The sequence below is a fragment of the Sarcophilus harrisii genome, chromosome 4 (assembly GCF_902635505.1).
Source record: "Sarcophilus harrisii chromosome 4, mSarHar1.11, whole genome shotgun sequence".
Lineage (NCBI taxonomy): Eukaryota > Metazoa > Chordata > Mammalia > Dasyuromorphia > Dasyuridae > Sarcophilus > Sarcophilus harrisii.
The window spans coordinates 128894655-128921803 of record NC_045429.1 but is presented as its reverse complement, the minus strand read 5'-3'; the positions used below and the strand labels follow the sequence as shown (position 1 = coordinate 128921803).

General features: G+C 34.4%; 1 protein-coding gene across 4 annotated transcripts in view; it reads right to left on the bottom strand.

Annotated features, from left to right (window-relative positions):
* PRKN (parkin RBR E3 ubiquitin protein ligase) overlaps positions 1–27149 on the bottom strand; it is a 1838204-nt gene that overhangs the window by 1257261 nt on the left and 553794 nt on the right. For all 4 annotated transcript variants that reach the window (XM_031968387.1, XM_031968390.1, XM_031968388.1 and 1 more), the window contains one exon: positions 14636–14876. In XM_031968387.1, coding sequence (XP_031824247.1) covers positions 14636–14876 — 241 coding nt within the window. The remainder of the gene's footprint in view (positions 1–14635; positions 14877–27149) is intronic.

Genomic DNA, 27149 nt, shown 5'->3' with positions numbered 1-27149 from the left:
TCTAAAATATATGGTTTAGCACTGAGTCCTCAACCCCTACCTGGGGTGATTCCTCCTTTTTACAAGACTTATTGTTCCTTCTAGTCACTTCCCTTCTTACTGTATGTAGCACTGTTCCACTTGTATGTTCCAACTGTTTTGAGAGAAATGATGATTAATAACTACTGAATCGGGAGACCCAGAGGATCCATATTCCACCCCACCTTTCCCCAGCCCCTACCCTTTCCAGAGTCCCGATTTTAAGTTCAGTTTTTATGCTGATCTTGGAGGACATTGCTGATCATAAAATTAGCCTGACCTTGGGGCTGTCTTGTCTCTTCCAGCATGGGTGGGACATGCATCTTTGGATAGCCCAAAGCTAGGGGTAGTCTCAGCATAGTGTTAAGTTTCTCTGTCCAATGGTGTCCCTCGGGGCCCTTCATTTTAACATATCTCCCATTGTTAACGAATCACAATTCATTGTCACTCTTCCAAAAAAACACAGAAGCTCTGAATCCATCCCTATAATTGTCTTTGACCATCCATTTATTAATAGCATGTTAACTTTATCAATAACATGATTAAATTACCCAGAAATTATGTCTTTCAAATTATTTTAATTACCACCATTCCAAGGATTATCATCCTCATTCCAATTTTAGTTCCTTTTCAGGCCATCTCCTCCAGGTTCAAAGTACAAAAAGGATCTACCCTCGTAATTATAGCTCATGAGACACTACCAGGAAAGAGCAAGAAAGAGAATAAGCATTTATATAATGCCTACTATGTGCCAAGCATGTGCTAAAAAGCACTTTGCAAAGATGATCAAATTGATTTTCACAAATAATCCTAGAAGGTAGATGCAGAGAGGAAGTTATTCCCATTTTAGAGATGAGAAAATGAGAAAAACAGAGGTTAATTAACTTGCTCAGGGACACACAGCTACTAAGTGTCTATATCCATACTGGAGCTCATTTCTTCCTGATTCCTGGCCTTGTCAGTCTATGCACTATGCCAACTAATTGCCAGTACATTTACACTTAAAAATCAGCCAATAAAAACAATTAACTCAAATTATAGACATTTATTGAAATATACAGTATAAACAGTAGTAATAAAATACCCATCTATAAACCTAGAATGCAAACAGGGATTTTCTTGGAAGAATCTCATAATGGCTCACAAAAGCTGATGGTTAACTTTTCAATGTGAACACTTACACTCAAAAATCAGAATTTGATTTATTGTTTTGTTGATGGTCTTGGCTTATGAAGATGATGGAAAAATGTTTAATAATAATAAAAAACCTAAAATATGTGATATATGTGGGATTTTTTTTCTTTTTTATGGTCAAACAACTCATGAATATTTTCATCAAAAATTATGCCCAGTGTGAATGGCAAGACTGAGCAAAGTAAGGAACACAATAATAGTAGGTACATATTTGGGTGCATTTGTGGCCAAAAGATATCATACCCTAGCACTGCAAGGGTCTTGGTGACCTTTTAGCTTTTCATACCTTACTCATGCTACTTCCCCCAGGAACAGTACACTTACTTAGCTGGGATCCTAGGTATGTGTCTTCCCATAGCTCAACTTTAGCTAGGAATTAGCTTTCTTCTTGATTCATACAGTTCAAAACTCCTCAATGCTATTTCAGCTGACTGACTGGGTCTGCTCCCTGATGCATACCATGCCTTCTCCTAGGTAAGCAGTTTCACCTGGAAGATGCTACCATGGATAGCAAGGAGAGAAGAGAGTCATCTGCTTCTCTATCATAGGTGAATGGACAGCCAGATGGTGTAGTGAGATGGTATAGCAACACCCGAGTTTAATTCTGGTCTCAGACACTTCCTAGTTGTGTAATCCTCAGTCACTTACTTCTGTCTGCCTCAGTTTTCTCATCTATAAAATGAGGTGAAGGAAATGGCAAACCTCTCCAGTATTGTTGCCAAGAAAACTCCAAATGGGATCACAGAGTTGGACACTACTCAAACAACTGAACGTAGAAGAGCAGTCCTCAAGGACTGGGTTTCCTCTTCAATAGATGACTTTCTTCTTTATAGAAAAATGACATTCTTCTCCCTGCTCTCTCTTGCCCCAATTCTTACCTCCACTGACTCCTAAGAAAGAGTGTGTCTTTCTGAAAGTTTCACATTGCCGAACTTTGGCCAGACAATGGGTTAGATACCCTCGGATTTCATCAGTTTGAAGAGAAGTAATTCTTTACATCTTGCAAAAAGTTAACAAAATGAAAATCCTTTTTAAGATTTCATTACCTCTTTGTCTCTTTTACTTTCTATTTTTTTCTAAAGTTCTGAAAGGAAATCAATTTATTCTGATCACCTACTTCTATACTTACATTCCCTTGAGTCACTAACTTGTTAATACATCTATTGTCATTTCTCCAACTATTAGCTCCTTGAAGACAGATGATACATATTGTGGTTCCTCATCTCTACAAGCATTCTATGCTTAATAAAGGTATTGATTTGCTACAAAATATTACTTGAAGATAGGTACTTATATTAATATATCATCTCAATCTGACTACTTAGAAGTGGTGATAATTATGATAATAATAGCTAATATTTATGAAGGACTTACTATGATATCAGGCATTGTGTTAAGTGTTTTATAATCATTAGTGACCAGCATAAAATAAATGCTATATAAATGTTAGCTATCATTAATATTATTTACATCAACTTCACCTATCTGAGAGTTAGGTGTTTTTATTATCCTCATTTTGCAAATGATATTTAAAATTCCTTCTGGCACTGAGATGCTCTGACACATTGGAGAAGATAAAGAATTATATTCTTTATCACCAATGTCAAATCCAAACTCCCCAGATTTAATCATTCAAGCTTCTCCATTATCTTGTCCAAACTATTTAACTTTTCTTCCCAGTACTCCCCCTTAAAAAACACACACATTTATGAAGTATCCATTACATTGAGATTACTCTATAAGGCTCTTAGAAATGGATCAATTTAAGATAATACTTATCTCCTGTGCTCATGAAGATAACCCTCTATTAAGTATATAATACTCATGCCCTGAAAATTATATGTAAAATCATCTCATTTATAAAGATACAAAATAAAGTTACCCACAAGAGGTAGATAGATCAGAAAAGACTTCATGGAGATGTATCAGGTTTATTTTAAAAAACATGAGTAAGAATTCAATAACTAAAAAGTAGGTTAGAGGACATTCCAGACAGAAGAAAAGTCAGAGCATATCCATAGGCTCATAGAATCATTGACACAGCTGGAAGGGTGTAAGGAATACATTTAGCCAGAGTCTGTAGATGAAGAAACTATAGCGAGTGAGAAGAAAAAAAGGGAAAGACTGAACTGAAGAGGGGCCAGAGCAGAAAGGGCACATATCCTGTTTACTTTGGGGGATTTTGGTGGTAGTGAATATTTAGGGGGGAAAAAGGTGAAGTCTATAAAAGTTAGGTCAGGAACCTTGACTTTGATTACTGGAAAAATTTCAGGACTATGAAAAGGAGGTTTCATGAGGTTTCATAGAAGAGGATGTGGGAAGGTACCACAAGATAAGAGCAGCTTTTTAAAAATACAAAAACATTACTGGAGACTAACCTCATCTTCTTTAATGATTCTGAATTAGTCATTGTCTCCTGAGTATATTTGATATTGTCCCAAATCTGTGTCATTTGTAATTCTATTTCCTGTAACTATAAAATTTTCTCCATCATCTCAATCTTTGGTAACCTAAAAGTCTCAGTTCAAATGCTCCTTCCTTCATGAAATCTCCTGACTACACTTATTTCTCTTACCTGATCTTATTTTGTTGTTATTAAATCATTTGAGCTAGGACCAACTCTTCCTGGCCCCATTTGGAGTTTTCTTAACAAAGATAATCAACTTGTTTTGCCATTTCCTTCTTCAGATTATTTAATACATGAGAAAACTAAGCTAAACAGAGTTAAATGGCTTGCCAGGGTAACCTAACTAGTAAGTGTCTGAGGTCATATTTGAATTCGGGAAGATGAATGAGTCTTCCTGAGTCCAGGTCTGGTACTTTATTCACTAAAACCATCTGATTTTATAAAATTTTGTAATCTTTTTATATTCCTATATTCCGTTGGGGATGCATATGTATGGCCCATGTCCTAGGTACCTTTGTTCCCCTTGATGTTCTATACCTATAATTACACAATACAATTAAAGAATGCCTAATTAATGTTTTTAGAAAGAATAAATGAATGAGTCATGACAAGTTTCATAAAAGCATAGATTTGATGATAACCCATTTTCTTCTGAAAAAAAGAAATCTTAGCCATCTGATAAAATTTTAATGACTTGGGTTAATTACTCTGTTATAAGTATACCTCTTCAGAAGTGTATGGAAGAGAGCAAATTCATTTAAAAAATAATTTTGAAGAAATTCAGCACACTTATTTACTCATTTCCTTTCTCAAAAGTCATTTGCCCTACTAAAGTAAATTTCAAAACAATTAACATTTGAAATTGTATCCAAATAGGAATCTGGTTTATAGTTCATTGCCTTGTTTCATTTTTATGTTCAGTTGACTGATACTTGGCAAAAATATTTTAAGCCTGTACTCTCCTATATCATTGGCAAAAAGTTACTGATGAAACTAATAATCTGTTTACCAAATTCATTATCTGAATACCCATTTAATAATTCTTTAAGAATTATATTTTGTTTTTGACAAATAATTGTGGAATAGTGAATAGAGATCTGGCATTGGAGTCAAGAAGACCAATTTGGTTCAAGCCAAACTTTTTAAAAATTTATTTTTAATACAAAAGAAATATAATGGGAGAAAAATCTAAAAAAAAGAAAAAACCATGAGAGAGGGTGGGGAAAAAAACAGAAAAAAGAAGTGAATATATCATGTATTGATTTACATTCAATTTCTACAGGATTTTTTTTCTGGATGCAGATGGCATTTTCTATCCAAAATCTACTGGGATTGCCCTTGGATGACAGAACCACTGAGAAGAACGAAGTCTTCCATAGTTGATCATTGCACATTCTTCCTGTTATTGTGTACAATGTATTCCTATTCCTGCTTGCTTCACTCAGCATCACTTCATGTAAATCTTTCCAGGCCTTTATAAAATTAATTTATCATTTTTTATAGAACAATAATATTCCACTACCTTCATATACCACAATTTGTTTAGCCATTCCCCAATTGATGGGTAACAATTCATTTTCCATATCTTTGCAACCATAAAAAAGCTGCTTCAAACCTTTTTGCAATGTGGTTCTTTTTCCCCCCTTTATGATTTGCTTAGGATGCAGATCAAGTAGCACTGCTGGGTCAAAAGATATGCAAAGTTTTATAGCCCCTTGGGCAGAATTTTAAATTGCTCTCCAGAATGCATCAACAATGCATTAGTGTCTCAGTTTTCACACATCCCCTCCGTCATGATGATTTCCTGTCCTCTTAGTCAATCTGAGACGTGTGAGATGGTACCTCAGAATTGTTTTATTGTGCATTTCTCTAATCAATAGTGATTTAGAATATTTTTTCATATGACTATGGATGGCTTTACTGTCATCATCTGAAAATTTTCTGTTAAGATCCTTTGACCATTCATCAATTGGGGAATTATTTGTTGTATTGAATTTTAGAAATGAGTCTTTTATCAGAAATACTGGCCATACCAGAAGCTGGAAAATGAATGGATGCCCATCAATTGGAGAATGGTTGGGTAAATTGTGGTATATGAATGTTATGGAATATTTTTGTTCTGTAAGAAATGACCAGCAGGTCGAATACAGAGAGGATTGGCGAGACTTACATGAACTGATGCTGAGTGAAATGAGCAGAACCAGGAGATCAATATATACCTCAACAACGATACTGTATGAGGATGTATTCTGATGGAAGTGGATTTCTTCAACAAAGAGAAGATCTAACTTAGTTTCAATTGATCAAGGATGGACAGAAGCAGCTACACCCAAAGAAAGAACACTAGGAAGTGAATGTAAACTTTTGGCATTTTTGTTCTTCTTCCCGGGTTATTTATACCTTCTAAATCCAATTCTCAATGAGCAACAAGAGAATTGTTCGGGTCTGCACACATATATTGTATCCAAGATCTACTGTAACCTATTTAACATGTATAGGACTACTTGCCATCTGGGGGAGAGGGTGGAGGGAGGGAGGGGAAAAATCGGAACAGAAGTGAATGCAAGGGTGCATGTTGTAAAAAATTACCCTGGCATGGGTTCTGTCAATAAAAAGTTATTAAAAAAAAAAGAAATACTGGCATAAAATTTTTTCCAACTTTGTATTTTACTTTTAAACTTGTTTCTGTTCGTTTTGTTTGTGCAAAAACCTTTTAATTTAATGTAATCAAAGTTGTCTATTTTGCCTTTCATAATGTTCTCTAGTTCTTTGAACATAAATTCCTCCCTTTTCCAAAGATCCTTGCTTTCCTAATTTACTTATGGTAGCAAATCATATGCCCATTTTGACTTTATTTTGTTATGAAGTATGAAATGTAAGTCTATGTATAGTTTCTGACATATTATTTTACAGTTTTCCCAATAATTTGTGTTAAATACCGAGTACTTATTCCAGAAGCTGGAGTTTGGGGGATTATCAAGTACTAGATTACTGTAAACATTAATTTGTGTGGTGTTATCTCTGATCTATTGCAGTGATCTACCACTTTATTTCTTGGCCAGTACCAAATGTTTTTGATGACTCCTTGCAATATATTATAACTTTACATCTGGTACTGTTAAGCCACTATCCTTTGTATTTTTTTTTTCTCATTAAATCTCTTGATATTCCTGACCTTTCTTCAAGGTCATACAAGTAGGTAAGATGCGAATTTGATTTCTAGTATTCTGACTTTAGTGCTCATCCTAGTATATCACATTTTCTTTCCACGCTTTCTTTCTAAAGTGATTACATCACTTTGCTTATATCCAAGGCTCTTTCTTCTGGCAACTGTCTTAACTGTTTAATGGTATCTCTTTAAGGAAGCCCAGGTATAGTAGTTAAATTTAGTTCAGTCATGTAAAATGAGAAAACAAGAGGTATTTCACTCAATACAATCACTCATACACTTTTCAAAATGAAAAATCATTGGTTTTTAAGATATTACTTTATAATGGGGTCAATTCAACTTCACTTTCTATTTATAAAAACAAATTTAGTACACATGTCAAAAGACATGAAACTTCAAATTCTACATGCTGTTCCTTGTTAGTAATTTAAATTACCATGGCTGACTCTTGTTACCATTGACAGGGGTGGTTTGTAATCTACCCACATGGATGAGATTAGAGAACCACTGAAACATGAAAGTAGCTTTCTTTCATCTATGTTCCATTTTCATTACTTCTAAATGAGTTTATTTCAACAGTCAGCTGACAGATTGTCAAATAGGATAAAGAATACTTTTTTTTCTGCCTTTCAATCTTTGCCTATTTTTATGATTTGTAAAATGTGTGAGTTTCCCTCTTGTAGGCCATACTCTTTATATGTGTCTATCTATTCTTAATGGAGCTAGGTCCTGATTGCTATGAATAAGGAATCCCATAAAGTAGATACATTATTTGAATTTGTATTACATAATTCCATTGGGCTGGAGATAACAGTATTTTACAAAATTATTACTTCTAACAGTATGAATTAAAATATGTGTAATTACCTCAGGTAATTTATTATTCACACTAATTGGGATTTTAATGTATTCATTTCAAATAAAAGCCCATTAATATCATCCAACCAATTCACTCACGGTTATTCTATTTACCCACTAAGGGATCATCTGACTTTTTAAAAGTACCATAACTTTAATAAGGCACACATTTTTTGAGGGAAAGGGAATGGAGAGATGGAAAAGAGAAACGGAAATAGATGCTTAACAGAAATTTTTACAGTTAAATAGATACATAGCTGTGTTTTAAACTAATTTACTGTTCTTTTGTATTGGATAGACAAAGCCTATGAACAAACTGACTAAACAGACTATTTGTCAGAGGAGCAAAGTGCAAGATACATGAAATAAATTTGATGAAAATTATAAAGACATCTGATAAAAATTATAAGTTAACATTCAATGAAGACAAATTTTTAATCTTATGATCAAGTTATGCAATTCAACAATTCAGAAAACAAGTAGTGTACCTTTTCTAAACGTATTGATACAAAAAGAAATACTGTGAGAACTAAGTGTAAACTAATTAATCACCCTATTATCCTCAAACTCCAGCCAGACTTTTACAAGTACTGCATGTCTCCTTCAGAGCTTCACAACTAAAGAGGGATATGAGGAACTTAAGAATTGTTCAGAGGAAAGAGCCAAAGGTAAGTCTTATGTACGGAAGATGAAAGAAAAGGCAGGTAACCAAGGATGAATACAAAAGCAGAACACGGGCATGTAAGAATGTCAGGAATGCTAAAATAGAATGAACTGAGGTTGGCAAGGAAAGTTAAAAATAACAAAAAGGGTTTTCTTTGTTATCCTTTTAAAGTTATGCTGAAGTAAAGAGGAAGTTCAAAGAAGGAATAGGAACTCTGCTTAGAGTAAATGAAACCATTATCACTGATGAGGGAGAGACAGAAGATAAAGTTGTTTACCAGTTATTTTATTTCTGTTTTCTATGCAAATGAGGATGTTCTTTGGACTGGAAAGGGCAAAATAAAAACACATCTAATAAATAATGGATACTGAAAACAGGTAGGAAGACAAGGAGATAACAAATAATATCTCTTGATGAGCTAAGTTGACCAGGTGTAGGATGAATTATATTTCAGAGTAATAACACTGAGCCACTCACAGTGATCTTTGGAAGTATGTTGAGTGAAACGTATTTCTAAACATGGCTAGTTTGGGACTTTGTTTTGCATGGCTTTTTTGTATCGGTTTCAAAGGTTTAGGTTTTTTCCTTTTTTTCTTTTTGGGTAAGAGCAGGAGTAGAAAGGAACCAAAAAAATGCCTACAGAAAGAGAGAGAGAGAAAAGGAGGGAAGGAAGAAGAAAGAGAGAGAAAGAAAAAGAAAAAGAGAAAGAGACAGAGAGAAAGAGAGAGAGAGAGAGAGAGAGAGAGAGAGAGAGAGAGAGAGAGAGAGAGAAAATCACCTAAAACCTGAAGAAAAGCCAAAGCTAACAATTGGTGGGCAAGAAAGGAAAGATTAGAGAGAACAGAAGAGTTAGGTTAGAGAAGATTAAATGTTAAAATTTTTTTAAGGAAAAAAAAATGAAGTCTATAAACTATGGATCAATGCGCTTGATACTGGAAATATTCCAGTACTTACTATTAAAAGAATGGTTAATGAACTGAAAGGAAAAGAAGTGGCAGGCACAATTGGACTTGCTCAAAAAAAAAAAAAAAAGATTCTAAGACTAACCTCATGTACTTTTTTGACAATATTATTAGTCTGGCATGTAAAGAATATTTAGATTTTGATAATTAATTAGATTTTGATAAAACTTTTGACAGAGTTTCCTATACTCCTCTCTTGGTCAAGATAGAGAAATTTTGCTTCTCCCAGAGATGAATTATGGTGTCTATGGACTTGTAATTTATTTTCAGTGTTCAGACATTCTAGGAGGTTTTCTTGTAATATTTCTTGCAATATGATGTCTAGAGTATTGGTTTGTTGCTATTGCTATTATTGTTGTTGTTGACTTGTGATGTTCTCCTGGGAGACCTTTAATTCTCACTTTGTCATTGAGATCAAAATGTCTTGCTTACATAAAGTTCATTTTCAAAAAATGTTACTGCTTTTTGTTTTTTATTCTTTCATTTATCTTTTTCTGTTTTTGCATTTGCAATCAGTAATTCTTTCTTGTGCTTATTTCATAAAACTTGCCTCTGTGGCCTCAAATGTTCGTCTAGTCTGCCAATTAGTTCTTCTTTACAGGGAGTAAATTCTACTTTTGTAATCTCTATTTCTCTTTAATCATTTAAGAACTTTTTTCTGTGGTTCCATGCTTTCTTGGGAATCCATAAAGGTCCTCTCCTTCATCAGGTGTTGATTCATTTTCCTTTTTCTTGCAATATTTATTCATGGATGTCTGGACTCATTTATTTGATCTAGAAACTAAATTCCCTTCTGTTAATAATATCTTCCCCTGTTAATGTATCTGATTATGGTCAAGATCTTTAACTAAATTTTCATGCTTTTGAAATATTTTGTAATTTCAGTCTTTTTTTCCATATATTCCTCTTTTGCTCACTTTCTGTCTCCTCTGTTGATTGTAGTTTCTCTTGAGGCTGGACTTCAAAGCTGCCTCAGTCTTTTTCTTTATTCATGTTTAACCAACTGCAGTTTCTGCCTCAAATTATTCATTGTGATAATGTAACATACTTGTAGACTTAAAGTTCTGTATAAATGTCAAATATTATTATAATATTTATTAGAATATATGGCACACAGTATATGTACAATAAATGGATTAATGAATGGATTTATTACAATCTCGATTGAAGGACTGTCAATCACAGATTTTCAGTGAGTTGTACTTTTATTTCCCAGCCTTATCTACTATATACCTATATTCAAAGGAATTTATATATATATATATATGTATATATGTACATTTATATAAATATATTTATTATATATACATACATACACTGCATGTGTTTTAACAATTGATATGAAAGCACTAAGTCTCACTTAAACGAACAATTAGTTATTACCAAAGAATCAAACAGGATTATTTTGCTAATGGTTATTACCTATTTATTATAAACTTTGACCTATATTTGGTGTTTGGGACATATTTCAATAAATGATTGATCTGTGATTTCAATGTCAATTCTGGTTAATGATCACAAATCAGGATTGATCCTTGCTTTACATTTACACCTAATAATAGTAAAGAAAAAGTGGGGGGAAGTATTGCCAAGTGAATGTAATTTTTTAGATTAAAAAAAAGTCACACTGAGGTTCAATCTGAATATTCTATACACTATTGGAAATGCTTTTTGAATCTCAGGAGAGAAAATCCATGTAACAAATTAACTTACCAACAGCTTGAAATGATTTCATGATACTCCTGGTTTGTTTTGCTTACTTTTCTGAGTTTAAAAACTACAATCATTATTCTGGACTGTTTAAAAGAATTGGAAATTCTAGCCTACTACAATATAACATCCTAAGAAAGAGCTAGATGAGACGTAATTATTTTTCCTTTTCTTTTTAGAAGTATTTTGTTAGGAAAACATAATGATGAATATTGGAGGGAATGCGGGAAAACTGGGATACTGATGCATTGTTGGAGTTGTGAACGAATCCAACCATCTGGAGAGCAATCTGGAATTATGCCCCAAAAGTTATCAAATTGTGCTACTACTGGGCTTATACCCCAAAGAGATACTAAAGAAGGGAAAGGGACCTATATGTGCCAAATGTTTGTGGCAGCCCTGTTTGTAGTGCCTAGAAACTGGAAAATGAATGGATGCCCATCAATTGGAGAATGGTTGGGTAAATTGTGGTATATGAATGTTATGGAATGTTATTGTTCTGTAAGAAATGAGCAGCAAGATGAATACAGAGAAGATTGGCGAGACTTACATGAACTGATACTGAGTGAAATGAGCAGAACCAAGAGATCATTATACACTTCACCAACGATATTGTATGAGAATGTATTCTGATGGAAGTGGATTTCTTTGACAAAGAGACTTAACTCAGTTTCAATTGATCAATGATGGATAGAAGCAGCTACGCCCAAAGAAAGAACACTGGGAAATGAATGTAAACTGTTTGCACTTTTGTTTTTCTTTCCGGGTTATTTTTACCTTCTGAATCCAATTCTCCTTGTGCAACAAGAGAACTGTTCGGTTCTGCACACATATATTGTATCTAGGAAATACTGTGACATATTTAACATGTATAGGACTGCTTGCCATCTTGGGGAGGGGGTGAAGGGAGAGAGGGGAAAAATTGGAACAGAAGTGAGTGCAAGGGATAATGTTGTAAAAAATTACCCAGGCATGGGTTCTGTCAATAAAAAGTTATAATTATTTTTTTTTAAAAAAAAAAGTATTTTGTTAGAAAGAGGAATATAAGACTTTTAATTGTTCAAACTTTGTGAAAGTATAAGTGGGATAAATTTCCTAAAGATAAGTTTGGAGACATATTTTGAATGAGAAAAGGAAATTTTTAATGTAAAGTCAAGCTCTCTCTCTTTGACCCTTGCTAGATACACTCTTGATTCCATTCTATTTCATCTTCTCTTCTATTATCCCCACTTCTGCACTAATTTTCAATTTCTGTTTATCAACTACTTCTCAAACACGCCTATTTCTCCTTTATCCTAAAGAAACAAAAACAAAACCACCTCCTCACTTGGACCCAGTCATATCCACTAGTTATCTTGGTATAACTCTCTTCCCTTTATGGAAAAACTCTTTGAGAAAGCCTTCTACAATATTTATCTCCACCTCCAATCCTCTCATTTTCTACTAAATTCTCTATAGTTTTAATTTCTGACTTCAACATTCAACTGAAAATTTCTTCCTTCAAAGTTATCAATTATCTCTTCATTGAAAAATCTAATAACCTTGTTTCAATCCTCAACCTCCTTGACCTTTGACTATTAATCACCTTTCCCTGGAAACATTCTTCTCCAGGTTTTCATGACATCATTCCTTCCCCATTTTCCTCCTCCCTACCTGGCCACACCTTCTCAATTTCCTTTGCTGTAGTTTCCTACAGGCCAAACTTGTTAATGGTGGTATCTCCCAAGAATCTTCCCTCCAAAGGCCCTTTTTTTTCCTCCTCCTTAGTGACCTCCCTAACTTCCATTGATTTAACTATTATCTACATGCAAATGATTCTCAATCCCTTCCCTCTTCCAAATTTTTCTAACACTCTCAAGGGCACCATCATCTTTCCATTCACCTGGACCATTGTCTTGCTGACATTATTAATGCCATTCGCACACAGCACAGCTCACACTTGCTTCACATAGTCAACCTGTTGCCACGACTTCTCTTTTCTATTTTTAGATTCTCTGTTCCGTAAGTTTATTTTTCTCTACTAACAGAAGTGTCACCCTGTTGCAAACTCATGTTCAGACATATTGTATAAAGTCTTTAATACCCTTGCCTGATGTCTTTCCCCACTTAAATACATTCTCCATTGGGCTGCCAAATAGATTACTATAACTGACAAGTCTGACCATGTCAACTGCTAATTCCACTCAACAAACTCCAATAACTTCCAATTACTGCCAAAATAAAAGATAAAATCTCATTTGGCTTTTAAAACTTCTCACAATCTAGCTCCTTCAAGTACAATTAATGAACATTTATTAAGACTCATTTATGGGACTACCTTTTCAGTCTTTTTACATTTTAATACCTTTCATCCATACTATGATCTAGATCAGGGGTCCTCAAACTTTTTAAATAGGAGGCCAGTTCACTGTCCCTCAGACTGTCGGAGGGCCAGACTATAGTAAAAACAAAACTTTGTTTTGTGGGTCTTTAAATAAATAAACTTCATAGCCCTGGGTGAGGGTGATAAACGTCCTCAGCTGCCGAATCTGGACCGCAGTTTGAGGAGCCCTGATAGATTAACTAACTCACCTTCTTCCTGTTCTTTGAACAAGATAGTCTTCACCTTCCTTTTATAGCCAATTGATTAATAAAAATATTTATTAAGCACCTACTATGTTGCCTGGCACTCTGCTCAGTTCTAAGGATACATATACAAAAACGAATAACAATCTTTGCCTACAAGTAGCTAATAATCTAATGAAAGAAGACAACACACAAAAGAAAGCTGAAAAGGATGCAGGGGAGAGAGGGTATTTGTTGGAATCTTTACAAACTGTTAAGCCATTAGAGTTGATAGAGACAATAATTATCACAGATAATTATCACAATAATTATCAGAGAAGAGCACTCTGGGAGGAAGCCCACAAGCCCCATCTTCAAGGCAAGAGAGAGTCATCATATCTTCTACCTTGGTGCTGGCTGGAGTCAGAAGGACAAACCTTTGGATTTGGAGACATTTGGGCGGAGCTCTTAGAACCAAGCGGAGAGATAGGCCTCTGAGCTAATCGGGATATATTGAAGGACATAATAAAAGATCTGAACTTTTATCATCTGGCTGTGTTTTGGAAAAGAACACCACAGGTATTTGTTGTAGAGTTTGGTAATGAAGCCAAATTAGTATAATCTAGTGGGAAATAAAAAGATGGCTGATCCAGCAGGCATCTTTAAATGGAGACTTTGAGAGGAGTTCTTTGCTTTTATCTCTTGTCCTCCAGTCAGTAAGGTAGAGGATACAGATGAGTTATAAGTACCAAGTTTTCTATCATCTCAAAGAATAAAGAGTTTCGGTTGATACTTCAATTTCCCAGGCTTACCACAGTACCTGGTATATAAGTAAGCATTTAATAAGTTCTGCATAGAATACTCAGAATTTCAAGGATCCCATATGAATTCAACTCAGGCTGATGAACTTCAACTTCCCAGTCAATGGTTTCTACCAGATAAATATGTCTTCCAAAACATTCCTGGCTATTCAAGGAATCCTCCCTAAAATATGTCATGTTCTTTATCTGCCCTTACTTGGAACATTCTGCACACGAGTCTTAAAAAAGGAAAGAAAAGGAAATAGATTGTTATCCCATATTTAAGTACACACAGGCACAGGAAATTACCTGAATCTCCAGCTTTATGAGATGCGTCTTTGTCCTCGTTATCCAGAATAACAGCTAGACCTATAGAGTAAGCAGGAAGGATGCTGCTACTGAGGTCTACTCTGGTTAAGCTCTCAGGTTCTCTACCTGGCCCCTTTCTAGAGGGTCCAGGATTGTTCTGGTTAGCCTCATCCCCTTTCTGGTCATTTCTCTGGGCCCGCTGTACAACATGAACCATGCTCTGCTGCTCCAGGTCACAGTTCTGTAAAAGGAATAATACATACATATCAAAATTTTAAATTCCCAATAAAAACAAAATGTTGTCCTTGTCCTTCTTTAAAATCTGTTGAATATTTTGGCTTGTTGTATGTATAATTTCTATATACACTAATGGAACTTAAAGGAAAATGACAAATACAAATTACTAAAATTAGGATTACTTACCCTTGTAAAAGGTTCGTTTACATATTGAGTGTTTTTGACAAGCAGTGTTGGATTGGGGCCAGAGGCTCCAAACTGAAATATGGGGATAAGTGGAACAGCAAAAAACAGTTAGATACTTCATTTTTTATAAAGCCCATGATTTCCATTGATAAAGAAAATATGCCATACAGTCATACAATGAAAAAAATAAAAAGAGAAATGTCACTTTCCTAGAAATCAATTTTACTCCACAAATGACATTTCGCTTCTATGATTACTAATTAAGTTTAGATTTTGGCAGGTAATCCCAGCTTTGATTATCATTTTCTTTTAGAAAAGTACAGTAATTCAGATACTCCCATTTACATGAAATAGCTATATACAAATGGTTTCTCTCAACGAATTTCTCTTGAAACATTTTGTTGAACGAATATAGAAAATAGCTAAAGATAACATCTTACTTTCCTTAAAAACTGTTGCCAGTACTTATTTTAAAATTCTAGCACCTTTGTATATTAATGTCTATGAACATGAGAATTTTAAAAAATTGAATAATGTAGTTTAAAAAAAAAAAGAGTTGACTGGTACAATATTTTCACAAGCTAGGATTAGATTTTCCATAAGACATGAAAACATCATTATATCTGATTTCCCATCCTGTACCTGAAAAACAGGTAGTCTGTTCCATAGAGTGACGTTTTCATAAGCAACGGAGAATGTTTCTCTGGACCAAGAGGAACATAAATTTCTTAGTCTGCACTCATACATTTGGAAGAAGTACAGGAAAGGGGAGAACATTAAGGAACTCTAGCTAGTGATTATGGCAACATTTGTTACTTGGTTAGCCAGGTTTTCTTTGAAATGAAAATCAGTACTGAGAAAAATTTGTCCTTGGATGACATGGGGCAAATGGCAAGCTTAAAAAAAAATACAGGCATAGACACTCAGGCACACACATATATATAAAATGACAAGAAATTACACACACACACACACACACTATACTGAAGCAGCAAGAGGTCTAAGTAATTCTGCAGAGCTGTCTGAGATGGAATTCTGAAGAATATGAGAAACAGAATATAGCTCTAAGGACTAAGTTGTTGCTCTTGGCAAAGCTTGAAGTATGTAATGGAATATTCTGGAACATATTTCAATATGTAGGGTAATACTTGTGGAATTTTTTCCCCTAAAACACAGTTTTTATGACTTTTGGACCATTAGTTTCTTGATTTGGAGATCCCAGAAGCCAGCTCACAACTCCTGGACCTACCATTTCACAAGACAGTGAGTCCATATGTTAAGTGACTACAGTCAGAACAGATCCAATGGGTAACAGGATGGGTACAGATATGATATGGTGTAGCCACTTCAAAACCCAGACCAGAGAAAATGTGATCATTAATCCTGAGGTGTTTGAAAGTAAAACCTTTTTCCAATTGCCACTAACAAATGCTGAATGGCTAGAAATACCCACCAGAGAGTCCTTCCTGATAGTAAGCTTTTACAATTGAAGAAAAATAAATAGGAAGATTTGACAGAGATTAACACTGGACTATGAATGAAAATCTGCATAGTGTAATTACAGTTGCCCAATTTGCTGACAGGATATCAACTGAAAAAACCATACCTTCATTTATTCATTACTTATCAAGTGACTATGCTGTGCCAGGTGCTGTGCTATAAGCTAGGGATCTAAAGACAGTAATGGAATTATTCCTGTCTTTATGGAATTTATATTCTATTGAATGAAAAACAAAAATTATACTTACTTATAAAGATTAATTAAATGCAAAAAATGCAAAGTAATTTCAGAAGAGGGTACTAGGAACTGAGAGGCTGAAGATAGCTCTCATATAGGTAAGGGCATCTGAGATGAGCTTGAAGGAAACTGGGAACTCTAATAGGCAGAGATAAAGATGGAATTGTAAAAAGTAACAGCAATATTATACAATGATTAATTCTGATGGACATGGCTCTTTTCAACAATAAGATGAATAGGCCAGTTCCAATGATCTTGTGATGAAGAGAGCCATCTACATCCAGAGAGAGAACTGTGGGAACTGAGTGTGGACCACAACATAGCATTCTTACTTTTTTTGTTGTTTGCTTGCATTTTGTTTTCTTTCTCATTTTTTTTCCATTTTTGATCTGATTTTTCTTGTGCAGCAAGATAATTGTATAAATATGTATACATGTATTGGATTTAACATCTATTTTTAACATGTATAACATACATTAGATTACTTGCCATCTAGGGGAGGGGATGGGGGGAAGGAGAAGGAAATTTAGAATACAAGATTTTACAAGGGTCAATGGTGAAAAATTATCCATGCATAGGTTTGAAAATAAAAAGTTTTAATAAAAGAGAGAGAGAACATTCTAGGCAAAAAAGATAAATTATGCAATAATAGAGAGATAGGAAATGAAATGATTTGTACAGGCAACAAAAAGTCATCCATTTTGACCCAAAAATAGTGTGTGAAAAGGTATTTATATAGGATATGAAAACGACTTGTCATTTTGTCAAGTGTCCATTATTTTAAGTAATTGGAATAGACCAAACAGAAAGCCAACACTGTGTTTTGTATCCTTCGATGTCAAATTCAGATTTATTTGTGATTTTGTGGCCTGTAATGTGGAGCCTCTCCACTCCAAAATACTAAATAACTTTGATAGTCAATCTTACAATCAACAGAAGTTTCGGCTTTGCTAGATGCTTCTTCTCATTTAGTTTCCTGGAACATCAGGAAGCTGACTGATTCAATCTTTCTCTCTTCACCATGTTTTCTGCCATTATTTTGGTGCCTTTACATAGAATTTGGGATTGTCAAGGACATACTGTATTATCAGCAGTCATACTGACTTTTGTCTTGCCAAAGCAGCTTTGTCTGAGTCATTGAGAATTCAGAAAGAGAGAGGAAGGGGATGACTTCACAAAAATGCCTGACTTACACAGCTGTGAAGTTATGAAGTCATCAGTCTCCCTCTCATTCAATTCATGTACAAGTCAAAAGTTTTCCCCATAATGCCCTTATATAGTAATACTTCTAATTTTAAAGTAATGAAACATTCATATAGTCAATAATCCCATGAGAATGACATCAATATCCATAGTTGAGAAACCTGTAAATAGGAATATAACTCTTCCTCCAAATTTTGAAACTTGGAAAATTTGCTATTATATTTAATGGAAAGCTAAAATGAGAAAAACCATCCAAATTTTATCCAACCACCTAATTGTTATGTGACCAATGGACAAAAAGCCTGATTGGCTTTTAAGCAAACTGTCCCACTTCTGTTTTTAATGGTAATTCCAATCCCTATCACATTTTATTTTTATGTAGGGAAAGACATTTTCAAAATGATTGCAGAACCATTTTGATTATTTTTTCTATCAATCTCTTAGCTTTCTATTTTGTTCTCTTCTTATCCCCATATTTGAAAATTATTTCAATGCAAAGCTGTTATATATCTCATTTTGTACCAAATATAAATTTTAAAGCACAAAAATTTCTTATTTTTAGTTGAATTTTTAATAACATGTACTTCTTCCTACTACAGCAATAATTCAGTCAGTAGAAAACTTTTAGATAAAAAGAGACTTTCCAACTCAGTATTATAAACAGGATATTCATAGGCTTTCAATTTTTAAAAAAATAATGTTGAAATTAAATAGCTTCTTTATATTGGGGAAGGTCATTTAAAGGAATCTCTTTTACAAGAATTTCAATAGCTTAGATTGCTTCATTAAGTGAAAATCTAGCATACATATTACTTAATGCTTACTCTGAAAAGAACCACTAATAAACAGAAAAATTGCAAACCTGCCAGATTTTTAACAATGTTTTTCTCCTCTCCTAGACCAAAGGAATTTGCAGTCACTTACTTAGGAATCCATTTAAGGTGAACTTTTTTGTTAATCTAAAAGCTAAGAAATAATTGCAGCTACTAATAAGGTACTATAATTAAAAACAAAATATGCTTGAAGATGTGTATTTTTCTACCCAGATGTAAGCCTCAGAAAGAATAAAAGAGACATTCTTCTTCTCAAACTTGTATTTATAGACTTGTTTCATACTTTAAATATCCATGATAGATATATGTCAACCCATCTTAAAGTATGAAAAAATGAGGAAAAAAACCCTCCAGATACATCCAGGTGATTAAAAAAAAGGATGAAAGAAAAGTTATGGACATTTTGTGATTTACAACATGAGCTCATTTCATTTTTTAAAATTACATTTCATTATATTCATTTTGCCAATTAATGAGAAATGTGAAGAAGAAAAAAAAAAACAAAAAAAAACAAGCCCAGTAAGCATGGAAATACAAATACAGTTAATTGTCAATTATGCACAGGCTAAATATTCAGTTTTTGCTTTATTCATGCCCTAGGTTTTCCTTCTTTGGCCTCCTACTACCTATCTTTTAGCCATTTCACTGCTCATTAGCACCTATAGCAGAGGCAGAAAGAGGGAAAGGAGGGAAGATCTTGTAAATCAATTGTGCCACTTGTTAGCAGCTCCAATAAGACACTCCTTAGCAGAGGACAGAGCCTTCCTAGAGGACTGGGATTTAATTTATCCATACGATGTTTTCCCCTCTCATATTCCCATCACCAAAAAAAAAAAAAAAAAAATACTCGACAATTAACTCTACTCCCGTTAAAATTACTTTGAGCATTTTTTCACTTTTGAATTTTTACATGAAATGTCTCTTTATCTCTTTCTTTTCCTCTTTTCTCCGCTTCCTTCGGCTTTTGTGCCCCAATTTTCTCTGTCCTAAGCTATGTAACTTATAAATATAAGGAAACTGATATGATAAATTAATCCACACTAAAATATAAATGGATGAAAAGAGTTTAATTGTTAATTTTCTCAGGACTTAAAGAAAAGGGATGTGTTAAAGAAAGGGATGTGTATTAACCTAAAGACATTTATATTTCATTATAGAATTTGTTAGTAGATACATAGAGTAGAATAGTGGGGAAAAGAAGGAGTTCTGCATTCTTTCAAATCTTTGCTGTTTTGCAAAAAATGTCAGCCCTGATTACTGAATTCCATACCAAAAAACATTCCTTTTCTTTTTGATGATACATGATTTTATCTGCCTTATCTGATTAGTCCATTTCTCTATAATTGAGGTTCTTGAACAGTTTTTCTGTATTGGATTCCCTTGCCAATGTAATTGGACCTATGGATCTCCTGTGAAAAATACTTTTAAATGCAAAAAACAAAAAACAAAACAAAAAAAAAACACCACATAGGATTTACAAAGTAGTACTATTAGTACTAGTATATTCAGTTACATGACTAAAAAGATAGATTTTTGTTTTTCCCCATCAAAGTTCATGAACCTGCCTGAAATATATCTGTAAATTCCAAGTTAAATAATCCTGTTGTACGTTCCTAGAACACAATAGGAACTTAATAAAAGTTTCCTCTGGCACTTTACAGATATACCTCCAATATAATGTAATGCCAGAGAAACTGAGGCAAGATAGAGATTAGAGAGTATTTAATAATTTATTAAATTGGAGAGATATACTGGATCCATGGTTTGGTCCCAGGGCTAAATGAGACTATCATCTCCAAGAATCCAGCTGCCAATGGGAGTTCTTAATAACATATTTATACACAGTAGTTAAACAAAGGCAGGGGGGTGGAGTCCAAACTCTGGTGAGTGGGAATCTCCAGGCAGGAACCATAAATCTGGTTCTGACAGGTTGGGGAGTAGGACCATAAATTCTAACAAACTAGGAGTTAAGAAAATGTCTGACTACAAATACAAAGTCTGGAGTCTCCCTTTCTGAGTTTACACATTGAAAATTTATAACCTTAGAGCAAATAGCCACGTGATATTGGTCTTCATGAAACAGAGGGGGGAAGAGTTGTTTGGAAGTAAGGGGATTGAGGCAAAACAATTAAGGAAACCGAGTCAGGACCAATTAGGGAAACTGAGTCAGGACAATTAAAAGAGAACTGTGGCATAACAATAATAATCGTGATAAAGTGATAGCTAAATAGCAAAGCATTTTACATATATTACCTTATGGGAGCTCAATAGGATTCTGTGATATAGTCAGAGTAAGTATTGTTATTCTTATTTTAAAAGAAAACTGAAAAGTTAAATGACTTCTTCAATATCATATGTGTAGGTAAAGCCACAGTGAATATATCACCACACCTGGAATTAGAATAACCTGATTTCAGACAAACTAGCTATGTGACCCTGAGAAAGTGCATTAACCTTTGACTGCCTCAGTTTCCTCACCTGTAAAATGGAAGTAATAATAGCATCTGCCTCTTAGGATTATGTTGAGGATAAAATGAGATATCTGTAAAGCACTTTGCAAACCTTAAAGTGCTATATAAATCATTATTATTATAACAATAACATTTTAGCTGTGTCAAGATTCAAATCTAGTTCCTTTCCATCACACCACATAATCTCCTTAAATTCACAGCTTCTTCAAAATCATACTAAATCTCACAAATCCAGCACCTGATATGTTCATTTTAGTTCTTTGCTTTAAAAAAAAAGTCTATTAGGCAACACAGGGAAGGATTGATTGCTCTTAAGAAGCCTATGAAAAGCCTGGGCCACTGACTATTTAAAGCAAACAAAAATTGATTTGGAGGTTCAGTTATATACAAGACACAAAGCTGCCTCCTCTAATTGCCTTAGAGAAAAATAACCAATGATATCTCATCTATGTGGTGTTTTTGGACTCCTTTCTCTAATACTTTAGTTCTCTTCCACTCTTCCCTAAATCCAAGTCTGAAGGACTCTCTATTTCTCTCTCTGTCTCTCTCTCTCTCTCTCTCACACACACACACACACACACACACACGACCGACTCTGCACCCTCATCCCAAAGGCAACTCCAAAATGTTCAAAATGCTACTTTGCGGGATTTACAAGCTTTTCCTAATTCTCAAGGTATACTGAGCCATCAGATGAAACTCGGCAATCAAAGCTAGGCCTGAATTGGACTCTAGTATCAAGGAAGAGACTTGTGGAAATCTGGTTTTCATTCTGTGATATAGTCAGAGCAAGTGATTATTTTTATTTTAAAAGAAAACTGAAAAGTTAAATGACTTCTCCAGCATCATATGTGTAGATAAAGCCTACATTTTCATAACCCGCAGAGAGATAAGTGGATTGCCTCTATTCCTATAAATTACTTAACTCTTCCTCCCCAGGCTGACATTTTGTCACTCATGGCAATGAGCCTCTTTCCTAAGCCTAGAGCCTTGCACCGTGGGCAAGACTTCTTTCAATATCCATAAATAATGCATTGGCCTGCTGTCCTGATGCACATCTGAACCTGTAAGCATATGCCTGCTGGACATGCCTTCTAGGCATTAACTACTGTAGTAAGTCATTGAAAGTCAGGATAATTCAGGTCAAGTTCCTAGAGTCTGGCATTAAATTGTAGGAAAGGATAATAGTATTTTATATATCATTGTATACAGTGCCATTCTCTGATTTCATCTGTTGATCCAAACTAATTCCTCATTCATCCAGGAGACAGCATGTATAAATACCAGGAGCTATCAGACCAAGACCCTGGAGAGCCAAAGCTCTGAACAGAAATCATTGGGTGGGGTAAGGGCCAGACACGGTGCTGTGTTTAAAGGGGGGCTGGTTTGTCACAGAAATAATCTGGGGAGCAGCTAGCTGGTGCAGTGGATATAGTACCAGCTCTGAAGTCAGGAGGACCTGAGTTCAAATCAGGCCTCAGACACTTTCTAAGTGGGCAAGTCACTTAATCCCAATTGCCTCAGGGGAAAAAATTGGCAGCTGACTAGAAATTTTCAAGCACAACTGAAGAATGTTATCCAGAAGTCTTATCTCTAACAAGAACTTCCAACCAAACTGAGATTCCAACTGCTCCCTGCTCTCACTCTGCTGACTCTCACCTCCGAATGGTCCATTTTCATCCTGTCACTTAGTGCCCTCCCTCCTTGCTTTCAGGATGCTGCCTTCTCTGTGTTTATTCTATTTTTCTCTAATGGAACATCATCCCTTCTTCCTCATATTCTATCATACCTATCTGGGGTACCAAATACATTCTTTCTCACAGTATTAATGCATTTGTTGATGCTGCCTCTGATCCATTAGATTGTAAACACTTTGAGAAGAGGGGCCCTGTCAGTTTACATCTTTGACAGCCTAGCACCTAGCATGAGGGCAGGTATAGAGTAGGTTCTTAATATATCTACGCTGAACTGCATTAAGATAAATTAAATCCAACTGGAGTTAGCTGAATGCAGTTATCCCTTTCACATCATGGGAGCGATGGCCAATGTGTCCCAGTCATCTAAAAAATCCACATAAAAATTTTTGGCCCTCTCTTCATATTTTCTTTTATGGGGTGTTTACAGTACCCTATTATGACATTTAGGTGAAAAATTTGGTCAGAGTTTCTGTCATTTGCTTACATTTGTGTGTCATCAATGGCTACCACAGAAGTCCCCAGAAATTCCCATTTACTTTCTTATGATGACCCATAATATAGCAAAACCGTAATGGGGAAAGTCATGATGTGAAAAGAATAACTTTATCTACCTTTTAAAATCACCAGATCTCAGCATTCAGGGAGAATGATTTCAAATAATTTACACAAAATTAATTTCCAAAAAGGAGCTAGTGATAATAAATGTAATTAAAAAAATAAAAAAACAAAAAACTATGAAAGCTTTCTATGCCTGAAAAGGACTCCAAGGATTTGAGGGACCATGTGGGATGGATGGATAGGTTCATGAATCCTGAATCTCTAAATTTCAACTTAGGTACCTTTTTTTACTCTTGGAGAAGGGGTAAGCAATATCAGATACCATTTCTCTAACTCCAATCCTCAATAGACATAATAAAGCCCTGTGCTTAATTATCAATAGGCAGAACAAAGTCTCTAGTCTTCTATGTAAATGAGACTGAGAAATATGGGGAGATCAGAGGACAGAGCACTGGGCCTAGAGTCAAGAAGACATGAACCAAAAAAATAAAAATAATAAAAAAAAGAAAAGAGAAATTAAAAAAGAAGAAGAAGAAATGAATCCCCAAACCACCCCAGTGTCTTTGCCAAGAAAACCCCATGAACAGATGGTCCACAGAGTCACAAAGAACTACAACCAAATGACTCAAAAACAAATAATCTTGAATTCCTAGAAAGAGCTCATCAAGGTTCTGCATCTGAGAAGTAAGTACTTTAAACTTTCCATCAACCTTGCTGTGGTTCACTATTCTAGATTTTTTTTTTTTTTTTTTTTTTTTTTGCGGGAGTGGGAGGGGGATGAAGCTCAAAACCACTGCATTAAAAAAAATTCTTATTAAACAAATTAACAAAAATCATATGATCATCTCAATAGATGCAGAAAAAGCATTTGATAAAATCCAACATCCATTCTTATTAAAAACACGTGAGCACATAGGAATAAATGGACTTTTCCTTAAAATAATCAGTAGCATCTATTTAAAACCATCAGTAACCATCATATGTAATGAGGATAAACTGGAACCATTCCCAATAAGATCAGGAGTGAAACAAGGAGGCCCACTATCAGCATTATTATTCAATATTGTATTAGAAATGCTAGCTTTGGCAATAAGAGTTGAGAAAGAGATTAAAGGAATTTACTCTGGTAATGAGGAAACCAAATTATCACTCTTTGCTGATGATATGATGGTATATTTAGAGAACCCTAGAGATTCTACTAAAAAGCTGCTAGAATTAATCCACACCTTTAGCAAAGTTGCAGGATACAAAATAAACCCACATAAGTCATCAACATTCTTATATATCACTAACAAAATCCAACAGTTAAGAGTCACAAAGAGAAATTCCATTTAAAGTAACTACTGACAGTATAAAATATTTAGGAATCTATCTGCCAAGGGAAAATCAGAAACTATATGAGCAAAACACTTTCCACACAAATAAAGTCAGATCTAACAAACTGGAAAAATATTAAATACTCTTGGATAGGGCTAGTAAATATCATAAAGATGACAATACTACCTAAATTAATCTATTTATTTAGTGCTATACCAATCAGACTCCCAAAAAACTATTTTAATGACCTAAAAAAAATAACAACAAAGTTCATATGGAAAAATAAAAGGTCAAGAATTTCAAGGTAATTAATGAAAAAAAATCAAATGAAAGTGGCCTAGCTGAACCAAATCTAAAATTATATTATAAAGCAGCGGTCACCAAAACCATTTGGTATTGACTAAGAAATAGACTAGTTGATCAGAGGAATAGGTTAGGTTCAAAGGACAAAAAAGTCATATACTTTAATAATCTAGTGTTTGACAAATCCAAAGACCCCAGCTTTTGGGATAAGAATTCACTGTTTGACAAAAATTGCTGGAAAAATTGGAAATTAGTATGGCAGAAAATAGGCATTGACCCACACTTAACACTGTACACCAAGATAAGGTCAAAATGGGTTCATGACCTAGCCATAAAGAATGAAATTATAAATTAGAAGAACGTAGGATAGTTTACCTCTCAGACTTGTGGAAGAGGAAGGAATTTATGACCAAAGAAGAACTAGAGATCATTATTGATCACAAAATAGAAAATTTTGATTATATCAAATTGAAAAGTTTTTGTACAAACAAAACTAATGCAAACTAGATTAGAAGGGAAGCAGCAAACTGGGAAAACATTTTTACAGTCAAAGGTTCTGAAAAGGCCTCATTTCCAAAATATATAGAGAATTGACTCTAATTTATAAGAAATCAAGCCATTCTCCAATTGATAAATGGTCAAAGTATATAAACAGACAATTCTCAGATGAAGAAATTGAAACTATTTTTAGCCATATGAAAAGATGCTCCAAGTCATTATTAATCAGAGAAATGAAAATTAAGACAACTCTGAGATACCACTACACAAAATGTCAGATTGGCTAGAATGACAGGGAAAGATAATGCTGAATGTTGGAGGGGATGTGGGAAAACAGGGACACTGATACGTTGGTGGTAGAATTGTGAATACATCCAGCCATTCTGGAGAGCGATTTGGAACTATGCTTAAAAAGTTATCAAACTGTGCATACCCTTTGATCCAGCAGTGTTTCTACTGAGTTTATATCCCTAAGAGATTTTAAAGAAGGGAAAGGGACCTGTATGTAAAAGAATGTTTGTGGCAGCCCTCTTTGTAGTGGCCAGAAACTGGAAACTGAGTGGATGCCCATCAATTGGATAATGGCTGAATAAACTGTGGTATATAAATATTATGGAATATTATTGTTCTGTAAGAAATGACCAACAAGATGATTTCAGAAAGGCCTGGAGAGACTTCCATGAACTGATGCTGAGTGAAATGAGCAGGACCAGAAGATCACTATATACTGTACCCAAAAGGGTACCTTAAATACATTAAACAAAAGGGGAATAATTTGATCATTGTAGTATGTAAAATGTTTGAAATGCTGTACTTTTACTGTCATTCCTGAGGACATTGGAGGAAAAAAATGAAGTTGCAAGACTTGATAGAAATAGGAAATATTTATTTAAAATAAGAGAAGTCAATAGAACAGCAGCCTAATTTTCTGTTATCTGATATATCACATTTCACTGAAAAAATGAACTTAATATCAAGCAAATTACATATAAGGTTTGTTTTTTTTTTTTTTTTGAGAGAAACTAAAATGGAACTCTAGGTAGGTAATAACTCAAAAGCTGGGAAAAAGAATCTATGGAAAATAATATATAATAATGCTATACTTTAGATAAAAATGGTGTGGTATTCTGTATAGCTTCTCTGTCAAGTACACCAAAAAATGGTTAACTTCCTTGGAAAACTATATTTTTTAAGTTATAAAATTGGAGTTAGAAGATATCTTAGAAATTGCCTAGTTTAAGCCCTTCTGAAGGATGCATTCATTCACTCTACATCATTTAAAAGGGCATGTGAAAAGATAGAAAAGGCAAAAAGTCACAACATACTCTGGGGCTCTTATTTCCTATCTAAGTCAAAATGGAGACAAAGCAAAATGAAGAGCTCTTTGGTAATAACTTCTATTTAAATAAGCACTGGCATGAAAAGCTTTGGAGATAAATGGCATTATGGGAGGTAATGCTATAGAAAATGTTA